The 12,666-nt window shown below is 39.0% G+C and overlaps 1 protein-coding gene across 6 annotated transcripts in view; it reads right to left on the bottom strand.

Annotated features, from left to right (window-relative positions):
- The window catches only part of Adat1 (Adenosine deaminase, tRNA-specific 1), a 56,589-nt gene that overhangs the window by 16,912 nt on the left and 27,011 nt on the right, over positions 1 to 12,666 (bottom strand). For all 6 annotated transcript variants that reach the window (XM_019053128.2, XM_072296366.1, XM_072296367.1 and 3 more), the window contains one exon: positions 3,546 to 3,784. In XM_019053128.2, the coding sequence (XP_018908673.1) occupies positions 3,546 to 3,784 (239 nt within the window). The remainder of the gene's footprint in view (positions 1 to 3,545; positions 3,785 to 12,666) is intronic.

Raw genomic sequence — 12,666 nt, forward strand, 5'->3', positions numbered from 1 at the left:
CTTAAACTTAGTGAACCAAATTGTCTTGCTACTTCTAAAAGAAAATGAAAAATTATACTTTACTGTAAATCGAATTTAGACCCCTTCATTTGAGTTGTTGCTACTTCGCAATACAGTTTTTGTGTGCAGTTTGTACATGCAAGTGCTATTATTTCTAAAAGTAAGGCATGGTGACCCCGACGTGATTTAATAAATTGTTCAATTAATTCTTAGTGACTAAGATTAAGATTTGAGCATATTTAATGGCCTATAAGGCCTTCCATGGCCACTCAAGACGCGCGTCTATTTTTTTTTTATATATAGCTCGCAGGTGTATCTGCCCCTTCAGTGAAAATTAAATCATATGGTTTCATTACATTGTTGCCAAGTTAAGAGAAGGCTTATTAAAAATGAAAGCCAGAAACAAAAATGCCATGGCAAAAACAGTCATAGACGTTTTTAGAGATGACGTTACATTTCGAGATGTATCGCGATTTCAGGCCTGGTGCCTTAATCGGGATTCGGTCGGTTACATGGGATTTCCCGTGAGGAACTGAAAGTCAATTTTCAAACGCTGACTTCGGGTAATTTTAGACAGTTTCTGCCGGAGTTTTTTGCGATTATGAGTTCTATATATCCTCAACTGTACGTTTCTATCTGGTAAATCCCGAATATCGCATCGGATAAACCAGATTGCATTTTGCAAAAAGGAACCGCTAGCATTGCAATGATGCTAAGATTGTGCAACTTCATCTTTTGCAATAAAATTGCGGAAATCGTGAAAAACTATGAAATTTAGATGATAAATTTGTCTTAAATTTACAGTTTTTTGCGAGTAAAATAGAAACTATTAATGGATAATCGGGTTTTTCCTCCAAGACAAAAGAAGTAGCACAATCTTAGCAACATTGCAATGCTAGTGGTTCCTTTTTGCAAAATGCAATCCAATTAGTCATCGTCAATGTATCGAAGCAAGGCCCGAAAGTGAGGTTATGTTACCCCTTAGTTCACATTCTAATTCTGGACTCTGTTCCATCACTAGGTAATTTGTGAAAAAAACAATTCTGTGCGTCTCTTACGTTAGTTTTTCTCTTAGATTCTACCTATAATGACAAAACCAAAACATCCGCGACTAATTAGTTGAATATTGGACACCAATGTTTGTTTTCTCCCTCCCAGAGTTTTGCGCTTCATTCTTTCCAGCCATACACCACTCAGTTTTGTTTCATAAAATCCATAATTTTTCCCTCTAAATATTCCAATTCATAGGTAGTATTGTTTAAATCAATCTCGGTTGATACCTTTAGAGGAGAGCTGACACTAGCATTCAATAACGCTGTGGAGAACTTGTCTCCGTTTGATCCTATCGATGTTGATAAGGTTTAGAAGGTATTTCATCGATAACATTAGACTTCCCGAATACTGACATTGACAGGCACTTATTGGCATAAGCTCAGTAAAGTTAAATTAAGGTAATAGGCATTCATTAGAATCTTTTTATAACATCTAGAGAAATGTAAGTATCCATAGCGGTGAGCAGGTTGTCCAACTACAGTTTTACTTATCCCCACGTGATGTCCACACACAAGTATGCTGTCGCAATAATACAACCTAGAGAATTAAATAATGCTCATGATCTCAGTAACGTATTTTCAATCTACCAATGCTTCGTTCTTTTTCATAAAAACGAAGAAGAAGTATTCTTCCGAGTCCCAGAGAAGATTGTAAACAGAGGGGTGACATAACCTCACTTTTGGGACTTGCTTTGATACATTGAGTATGACTAATTTATCCGATGCTATATTGGGGATTTACCAGATAGAAACGTACATTTGAGGATATATAGAACTCATAATCGCAAGAAAATCCAGCAGAAACTGTCTGAAACTACCAAAAATCAGCGTTTGAAAATTGACTTTCCGTTCCTTGTGGAAAATCCCATGTAAATCGAACCGACCAAATCTCCGTTAGGGCACGGGTTACAGGACAGGATGCACGGTATTCTATTCTACATGTGACGTACCGAAGCTGGTTCGCAGGCAACTAAACCGTTTAAAATAGGGTCAGATGTGTGGAACGTTGGCGTCATTTCATTGGCTGAATACGATTTGATGAAAATCAGACAATTGCGGGTAGTATCACTTTCCGAGTGCTTCCCGAGAACAATTCAGAAAAATTAAGTAACTGCTCCATACATGAAAGGGCCAGCGGCCGGCCTCTCTGCTATACTAGTTATAGTAGGCGACGGGCAACACTATCTTTGCAGTGATTGGTGCATGAGTATTGCGGATTTTAATCCAAATCGTCTCGGCTCAGTTGCGAGAGGGCGTAAAATCGAAGAAAACCAGAGGATGGGGTGTTGACTCAAAATAAAGTTGTTAGGGTCAATTCAACGTAAGTTTTCAAACTTTCGAATGTTTTGGAAAAAGGCTGAACTGTTTTGACTTTCCTTAGACAATAGAAGGATTTTGAATTTTTTATGATTTGTTACAAAGCCCAGAAGCTTCTCTAACGATTTGTGTTGACGAAACTCAAAAAATTCATATAACGCGAGATTGCACTTAGTTTCTTTTGCCTTTATTAAGACATGTGTTAAGAAAAAGTTTGATCACGGTGAAGGAAACTCAAATTAATTGCCAAGTTTCTAAAATCAATAATCCGAGATGTGTATTTGGCCTTGAAAAATATCAATTAGTTCGCTACTTTGTAATCGGCGATTGTTCGACGGGGACTCCGATTTTGGAGTCAAATTTTCAACATTAAAAAGTTCAAGATGGCTAATGTGAACTAAAATGCTACTTCGCCGCCTATTTAACAGATTCGGTGCGCATACATGTACAAAGAAAGAAAGCAGTGCAAATTATCAGGTTTTCAATGTGTAGAACATCCATGAACTAAGTTAGCCAACAGTTTTTTGTGGAGGTTGGTGGCCTCGAGTACCAAATTGCATCAAAGTTGATTGGATTGGCGCTAATATGGCGTCTAAGATCCCATCCAACCGCTTGGATTTTTTATTTTCTCAGGTTTTACTTAGATCCACGCACAATGAGTTGAAGTACTTTTGGAGAAGACCTGCCGTCTTGATTCTCATATTTCCTTTCACTGCTTAAGTTATGACAGCTGATCTTCTGTTGCACTCTTAAAGTTCAGGGTTGCCACTCTTTGGAAATTTCCATTTTCCCTGAATTTTCCCAGTGTTGGCAAATAATTTAACGCTGAGGCATAATGCAAGAAAGGTGCATCGCCCTTGGTGGGTTGAATCGAAAATGACTGCACTGAGATTTATTTGATTAAATGCGTTTCTGCCCTGTCTCCTACTTTCCAGGTTTTTCAAGCGCCTTTCTTTTGGGATGAAATTTTTTTTTGGAAAATGTATATTACTTTAAGTATGATGGTTTTGTCATGGATGATTGAAACCCGTTAAAAACGAAAAATTGAAAATCTGTCGCTTATCTCCATTATGCATAACTTTCAGCATTTGAGTTGATGACTGAGGCTGTTGATGCGTGATCAGATGACTAAAAAAACCTCCTTGGTAACACCAATGGAGGCTATAACTAACTTACTTTTGAGAGACGTCACACCAAATGATACTAGCTGGAGCCGGTTGACTTGTAGGCTTTCCGTACCTAGCATGGGTGAAAACGATACTTGAACGCATGATAAGAGGTATATGTATATCTGCTGCATTGAACCGCTTCACCAGAGCTCTGAGAATGGATTCCTCACAAAATGGTCCTCCTCCACCGATGACGATGGTCTTCAAGAAAATAGGGTGCTCAAGCAGATGTGACAGCAAAGCTCCCTTCAACAGCATAGCACAACGCATAATAAAATATCATACATTGATAAAACACTGTCAGTGAGTACTATTTAACTCAGTCATTTCTTCAATGCCTTCTCATACACTAGTTGCATCATTATGGCGGTTAAATAAAGAAAAATAATTGTTTTGACAATATATAATTGTAAAGATCTCTTCTGCAGAAACAATCTAATGACAGTCCCCTCGCTATATATCTATGAAACTATCAAATTTGCTTTCTCCTACAACTTTGTAAATCAGGAGGATTTAACACCTAAACATTCATATAATAGCAGGCACTATAATATAAGTAATCTTAGAATAAGACTTACCAAATCAGAAAGCAATGTAAATTTCTCTGATATACAGCTCTTTAATGCCCTACTGCTTTCACTAAAACTATCATTTAAAAATGACCATCCAAATGTATTCCTTAAACTTCTTAAAAAATTCTGCCTAAAAAAAGCGTTCTACCACATAAATGAGTTTCTAGGTGATAGCTAAATACAGAGATGTCTGAGTTAAGATTGTTTCTGAAGAATTTCTGTATATAACTGTTAAATACTCAACAGTTGAAAACTAACCTATTATTGTTGTAAATTTTATTGTACATGTGTTTAAATTAAGTGTTTTGAGGACAACACCTAACACGTACCATAAGCAGTTTCAACAGCTTTTGTATGTACTTAATTGAAAAAATAAAATAAATAAAAATAATAAAATAAATGGGCACATACCTACATTCTCAGGATTTGGGAACATCCCTAGTAGCCAAAATAGTGCCATAGAATAGGTATCGTACAGATACCCTATTTTATAGGTGTTTAATGGATATTTTATGGGGTATAAAATATACATATTTAGATCCATCTATTTTATAGGTATTTTACATGATTTTTTGTAGGTGTATCTCATCAGCATATTTTCTACCTATTAATAAGTATCAAATCAATTTCATTTTTTAAGTTTCATGGAAATGGAAATTTTCATCTCTGCATCCTCGTTTCGTGTTCGTGATAATGATAATGGTACCACGGTGGTTACTTGATCGAACATCTACGTCCTCACACCGGTTGTACTTTTCTACGTCATCAAGATGGCCGCTACATCTGTAACCTGTAACGGTCTCTGCTCCGCCTTTGCACGAATATGAATACGACGAAGACCAAGCCGACGCTGCCTAGATGTTTCAAAGTTTTCAAGTTATTTTATATTTATTTCAATAAATACTTCATTACTATCAGCTCCGTGGCAGGAATTTGTTCATTGCTTAATTTATTCATCTTATCTGTTTGCCGGAGTAAGTAGCTAATTTTACTTTTTTGTCGTACCTTTTTTCATGCCAACCTCACGTTTCCTGTAGGTGACATAGGATGTAATTCTACCTGTTCTTTGCGAGTATATATCTGGGTGCCTCATGCGAGTAAAATATTCCTCTAGACGATGGCCCCAACTATCTCTTATGAATCTTGTTCGACAAGAATCAAGCATCAAAATACATTTCTGAGACCAGCGCTACTAACCCATTATTTGCAGTGGGGCTTAATCGTTCATGTGGATCCCGATTCTAGGTTAGGTCCTTCAAATACTTCAAAAACTTTTTAATAATTGGGTATTGAAATTATAAGAAGTTATGCATGCATGTACTACCATGTGCCATTTCTTACTGCAGTTACAAAGTTGAGTGGAGAGGCTACGTCAAATAAGTGTACGCACTCCTTTGCTGGGACGGAAGATAATCTTTCATCAATTTAGCATTGAAAAAAAGGGCAAAAGTGAGATGGTGAATCCGCTGTTGCACTCTGAAGGTGCTAATCTTATTTGGAGCGGACTCTTATCACAAATAGAAACTTCCTAACTATTGCAGGCGAGTGCTCCAGTAAGTCTGTAGGAACATCCATGAACATCTTCACACCACCTGCATTTTCCTTGTGTCTTCAAAAGAATGAAGTATACTTAAAGTTTGGTTGCATCTACTTCATCTCTTGTAGGACATATGAAAGTTGTCTGATTTTAAAATATCTAGAATCACTAGAGCTTCAACACGAATGAACTGTTCTGTGTATCAGAAACTCAATGTATCCCAGCAACATTGGATGGTGGGTCCCTGAGTTTTAAATTTTATCGACTGGTGGACTGTGTTTCATTCAGTGGCTCAGACCGGTAAGTAGTAAAGTGGTCAATTTTTAAGTTTTTCTTAGCCCTCCCTCCAGAAGGAAGAGTCCAACTCTCACTTTGAATTCGTTCTGTTATCAAATGGTGGATGATTTATTGTAATGTATCTTAAGGTATGTCTCTATTGACGGTCATTAATTGTAGGTAGATTAATTGGATGATCTGTCTCTTGCTTGGTATTTTTGCAGATCGACACTTCCAGGAACTTGCCATATCAGATGTACATTGCTGCTTAGTGCCATTCGCTCTGTGCCTCTCGACATTCCCTGTCATGTGTTGAAGGAACTCCGGGTAGAGAATCGACGGCTACCTTCATATCATCAATGATCAGAGTAAGTCGTTAAATTATTTAAGCTTCATTTTTATCGGTGTTGAGGGATGATGTCGCATGTTTTGAAAGGTGCATTTTTCTTCTCTAAAAATAAACTAAAAAATGGCATTGTGTCAGTGCTTTGCCACCTGATAAAGGCATGATAAAGCAGCGATAAGACATGGCCGACCAATCTTGCTCCCCCTTCTTACCTATGTCATGTACGTCTACCCGACAAACACAAAATATCAACAATCAGGCTGCTGTTTTGATCAGCTATTAAATCATGGTGCTAATTTTTCTCTTACGTTACAGAGTGCTTTAGATTTTTCTACAATGCACCCATATGGTTTCAAGTGTTCCTCGGTACTTATACCAGTTCTACTTGTTCGGATTCATTGTTGCAAAGTGGATTTTCTTGACCCAATGGATTACAAGCAAGTTGGTGAGTGTTTTTTGTTCATTTTCTAAACTTCAACTGAGAATGTTTGCATGGTTCAAATATCACGTGCCTCTATGGGGACGCTTCATTTCCAAAAATAGTTCCAAAAATTCACTACAGAGCAAGAAATAATTTTGGAGAGCTCAATTTTTTCTGAAACTGTAGGTAATTGAGTTTACTTTTCGAATAAACTACAGTTTTGAATGTCAAAGTAATTTGAATGTGAGTAAAATTGAAAGAAATTAAAAAATGAGAATTATTGACCGGCATTTTCTGTGTTTACATCCTTACAAAGACCCGGATTCGTAAGTATTATACAATGGTTCCTTACATAGCTATTGTAGGTAAGAAGAGTTGCGGCTACCTGAAATGAAGGGGAATAATTAGCAAAAAATTAAAGAAAGTTTAATGATGTATGAGAGTGGAATTTATTGCCTAAAATGCAAAACGAAAATGAAAGTGAGATGAGGAGATGGTAAAAAATCTTGACTTCAAAAGATATCAAATATTTTGAGGTTTGAGACTGAAAAAAGAACTGCTTGTTTTATCCCTCGCCATCTTCTCGCATCAGGAATCAAATCCAATTATCTTTCCTTGTATTAGTGACCCAGGCAACTAAACTAGCTTCACAGGTAACCTGGTTGCGTCCGAGACTAACTGAAGGGGACTCTCAGCAGAATTAATTCCCCGTCTGCTCGTTCTAGTTCTGGGGCGTACCTGTACTTAAAAAATCTTGACCTCAAATGATATCAGACATTTTGAGGTTTGAAATTGAAAACAGAGTTTGAAAGAGCTGCTTTTCTTTTCTCCTTTTGTAATTTTCAAGAGATTACTATCCCCCCCCCCCTCTCCTTTTTTAATTTTTTGTTGGATACATACCTACTAATTTTGTGAAAAGATCTCATAGGCTTGACGGAATTTTTACCCTTTTTGAGGGTTTTTTGTAGTTAAAGAGTTACATGTAAGAGAATGACACGGACACAATATAAAGGCAATAATGCATTTTTCTTGCGTTATCGATGCTTAGAATCTGCCTCAAAAAAAGTTTGGGGCGGAACGGGCCACAAAAAATAAGACAGTATTTTTGACCATCCGATGGACAAATTGCATGGAAAATACCACTATTTTCAATTTTTTACAAATAGTTCTTAATTAATTGGCAAGCACGTGAAAATTGGGACTTAAAATTTTAGACTCTTTTCATGGTAGATAAGGAGGGTGCAAGAATTATTTCATCAAGGGATATTTTCGTAGCTCCGAGGAGAGCCTAGCAGGGTCAAAGGATAAAGTTCTTATCTATTATTTTAAAGGCAAATTTCACATATTTTTTTTTTCTTGGGGGGGGGGGGGAACTGAAAAATTGGGCCTCCAATTTTCAGAGAACATATTATAGTAGATTAAAAAGGTGATAATCGTCTAAAGATCGATAGCAGGCATTTGAGGCGCCTCATGAGGTTATGCCGTACAGCATCGGCTCGTAGCTTCAGCATTAATGCCGTATGCCCAGGTAGCGGCCGTGCGGGCATGCGGCGTCGCGCCTAATGCGCGCAACCTGCCGGCGCCGGCTTCGGGCATCGAAGCCCTATGCCGACGTGCCGTCCGAGCCAGCATTGAGCGCTGATGCTAGGTTTGATGCTGGCTTAGGGACCAACATAGGTTTCAACTTTTGAAGCCGGACCCACGGCTCGCGGCCCGCATATTCCCAAACCCCGCGTGAAATGTGAAAAATGTAGCCTTTCCTCAAAATCCTTAGCGGCTGCCGTCTGAGCCCGGCCTTGTATTTGGTCGGCACGGGGCTCTTCAGCAAATGACCTTGAGCACTTCGGCCACGCTTTCTCCGTTCTTCCGTCTCGCCGCCTGATTGTCTGCAACCCTCAGGAATGAATGGGGGTGACTTCGCGGTGGACTCTTTTTGTTTTCCTTCCTCCTCAAAACAAGCCCTTCGCAGAGTTGTCACATGTTCAGTGCATTGCTAAATGCACCATTGACTTGTTCACGAAACCCCTGTCTCTTCCAAAATGGATTTCAAATACCAAAAAACATCAATGACATTGATGCAGTCGGCGTGTTTCCTTCTAATTTTTCCGTGTCCCAGGGATGTTTGTGTCGAACAGCACAGATTTACTCGGGGTATTCGTCCATTTACCGATAAGGACAACCGAAACGGGCAAAATGCGCTTCACGAGGTTCTTGCGGAAATTTTCGGGGAAAGCAATTATGGATACATTTATTTTTCATATAAAGAGCCTCTCCAAAAAGTGGTGTTTTTTAGCCCCTTTTTGTATACCCGAGTTGATCAATCGGACAGTGCTCAAATGAAGCCTATGTTAAGGCAAACTTCCATGCAAAGTACCAACTTGAAGTGACCCCTCGTTTAGGCTGCACAGCGTTGCCAATTTTCCATTTTCATGTGCTACAATCAAGGAATTCTGGACTATTAGTCCGGTGCATAAGTAGACTAGTACACCCGAATCGGTCGACGGGACAAGGCTTAAATGAAAGCTTATGGTAAGGCAAACTTCCAGGAAAAGTTTCGATCTTGAAGTGAAACCTCGTTTAGGCTATACTGCGATGCCAATTTCCATTTTTAGGTGCAAAAATTAAGGAATACTGGATCATCATGCTTCAACAGACTAGTACACCCGAGTTGGTCAACGGGACAAGGCTCAAACGAAAGCTTATGCTAAGGCGAACTTCCAGGAAAAGTTTCAACTTGAAGTGAAACCTCGTTTAGGCTATACAGCGTTGCCAATTTTCCATTTTTATGTGCTAAAATCAAGGCATTTGGGACTGATAGTCCAGTGCATCATAATTAAACAGACTAGTGCATCGATCTACGAGCTGAATACTACCCTGAGATCGAATAGGAGCACAACTAAAGGCCATCGTGAACTTTTCGAAGCAGTGTTGCGAAATTAATTATTAAATTTTTTAACATAAAATTAGGGTATTTTCGAGATTTTTGGCGAAAAACGTACCTTTATGGGCTATAACTTTGATGAGTTTAGGCTAAACCTTACGACTCGATAGTAAATGATCGCTACAGACGGAGAAAATTGAATTCCGAACGCAATGTTGCGTTCCGTGTGCGTTGGTTTCTCCGTCTGTAGCGTTCATTTACTATCGAGTCGTAAGGTTTAGCCTAAACTCATCAAAGTTATAGCCCATAAAGGTACGTTTTTCGCCAAAAATCTCGAAAATACCCTAATTTTATGTTAAAAAATTTAATAATTAATTTCGCAACACTGCTTCGAAAAGTTCACGATGGCCTTTAGTTGTGCTCCTATTCGATCTCAGGGTATTCAGCTCGTAGATCGATGCACTAGTCTGTTTAATTATGATGCACTGGACTATTAGTCCCAAATGCCTCGATTTTAGCACATAAAAATGGAAAATTGGCAACGCTGTACGGCCTAAACGAGGTTTTACTTCAAGTTTATCTTTTCCTGGAAGTTTGCCTTACCATAAGCTTTCGTTTGAGTCTTGTCCCGTTGACCAACTCGGGTGTAATAGTCTGTTGAACCATGGTGATCCAGAATTCCTCAATTTTCGCACATAAAATGGAAAATTGGCAACGCTGTACAGCCTAAACGAGGTTTCACTTCAAGTTGAAACTTTTCCTGGAAGTTCGCCTTAGCATAAGCTTTCGTTTGAGCCTTGTCCCGTTGACCAACTCGGGTGTACTAGTCTGTTGAAGCATGATGATCCAGTATTCCTTAATTTTTGCACCTAAAAATGGAAATTGGCATCGCAGAATAGCCTAAATGAGGTTTCACTTCAAGATCGAAATTTTTCCTGGAAGTTTGCCTTACCATAAGCTTTTATTTAAGCCTTGTCCCGTCGACCAATTCGGGTGTACTAGTCTGTTGAACCATGATGATCCAGAATTCCTCGATATTACCTCATGAAAATGGAAAATTGGCAACGCTGTACAGCCTAAACGAGGTTTCAATTCAAGTTGAAACTTTGCATGGAAGTTTGCCTTACTATAAGCTTTCGTTTGAGCCTTGTCCTGTTGACCAACTCGGGTGTACTAGTCTGTTGAACCATGATGATTCAGTATTCGTTGAGTATACCGCAAAAAATGGAAAATTGGCAGCGCTGTACAGCCTAAACGAGGGGTCACTTCAAGTTGGTACTTTGCATGGAAGTTTGCCTTACCATAGGCTTTCATTTGAGCATCGTCCGGTTGATCAACTCGGGTATATAAAAAAAGGGGCTAAACTTGGCGAGGCTCTTTCTATTCCTCTTTAATGGGGTTTTAATAGCTCTCTTATTGGTTCGGGTGAGATACCAAGTGCATACCTATTTATCTTCGCAAATGCAGAACTTTCATTTACAGGGTGTTCGAAAAGTCCCCTCCCCCCCTCTCACTTTTGACCTAGTGGAGGTAGAGATTTGAAACTTGGAGGGTGTTCTTAGATCAAAGGGAGCTACTTTTTGATCCCCTCAAAATTTTGGGGGGCCTCCCCTTGGAGGGGTTACGGACCCTAACTTTTTTTTTTCAAATGGGAAGACCCCCTTTGTGATACCTCGTTCGAAAGAGCATAAAAAAAGAAAAATTTTTTCGCAAACCCGAAGTCGTTATCTCAAACCGTTTCAAAATGGCGGCCGGTCAAAGTTCAAAATGGCCGAAAATTGGCACCTCTGCTATTTGCGCATGGATTTGCTTGAAACTCGGTATCTAAGGGTATTTTGGCACGAGAAAAACGAATTTGACGGTAGATTTTTAAAAAAATCCTAATTTTTCATAATGGCCGCCGGTTTAGGCTCGAAATTTCGACAAACTCGATTTTTTGACGATGGATTCACCTCAAATTCAGTATCAGGGGGTATTTTGACCCGAGAAGAACGGATTCGACGTTAGATTTTTAAACAAACCCTCATTTTTCAAAATGGCCGCCGATTAAAGTTCAAAATTGTCAACAATTGGCAACCTCGACTTTTTGCCGATGGATTCCTGTTAAATTTCAAGCTTCAGCTTCAGGATTCTCAGCTTATCGTTTTTCTCCCACCCAGATACCCCCAAACATCGAGTTTCAGGCGAATCCATCGGCAAAAAGTCGAGGTTGCCAATTGTTGACAATTTTGAACTTTAATCGGTGGCCATTTTTAAAAATGAGGGTTTGTTTAAAAATAAAACGTCGAATTCGTTTTTCTCGTGCCAAAATACCCACAGATACCGAGTTTCAAGCAAATCCATGCGCAAGTAGCAGAGGTGCCAATTTTCGGCCATTTTGAACTTTGACCGGCCGCCATTTTGAAACGGTTTGAGATAACGACTTCGGGTTTGCGCGAAAACTTTTCTTTTTTTATGCTCTTTCGAACGAGGTATCACAAAGGGGGTCTTCCCATTTGAAAAAAAAAAAGTTAGGGTCCGTAACCCCCCCCCAAGGGGGGCCCCCCTAAATTTTGAGGGGGTCAAAAAGTAGCTCCCTTTGATCTAGGAACACCCTCCAAGTTTCAAATCTCTACCTCAATTAGATCAAAAGTTAGAGGGGAGGGAGGGGACTTTCGAACACCCTGTATAACTCTTCTTCTCTACCTGCTGTTCATTGTTTATTTGAGGGTGTAGATACCCTTTCAAGTAAGGTGATAGGATTTGCGCAGAACTATGAACGAAAGAAAGGAAATATTTGAAAGAAAAAAAATTACTTGAATTTATCGTCAAGAATACTGCTCTTGAATCAAGATGATTACTCGAATAAAGCCGAATCCTGCTTGATACGAGCGGCTTTCTTCTCAACGCACGCATTTTTCAGCTTAAGTCAAGAGAAATTTCATCATTGCGGCAAATTCAAGAATATTTCTCCTACCAGAGTCATGTTTTTCCAGTGCAGAAGCTCCGCAAATTCCACTAGTTAAAGAGGCTTGTTAGATGCATATGCATTGTACTACTCTAAAAATTTTCCGAGAATTTTCCATCAGAAATGTTTCTTTACGAAGAACAAAACG

The sequence above is a fragment of the Bemisia tabaci genome, chromosome 2 (genome assembly GCF_918797505.1).
Source record: "Bemisia tabaci chromosome 2, PGI_BMITA_v3".
Taxonomy (NCBI): Eukaryota; Metazoa; Arthropoda; class Insecta; order Hemiptera; family Aleyrodidae; genus Bemisia; species Bemisia tabaci.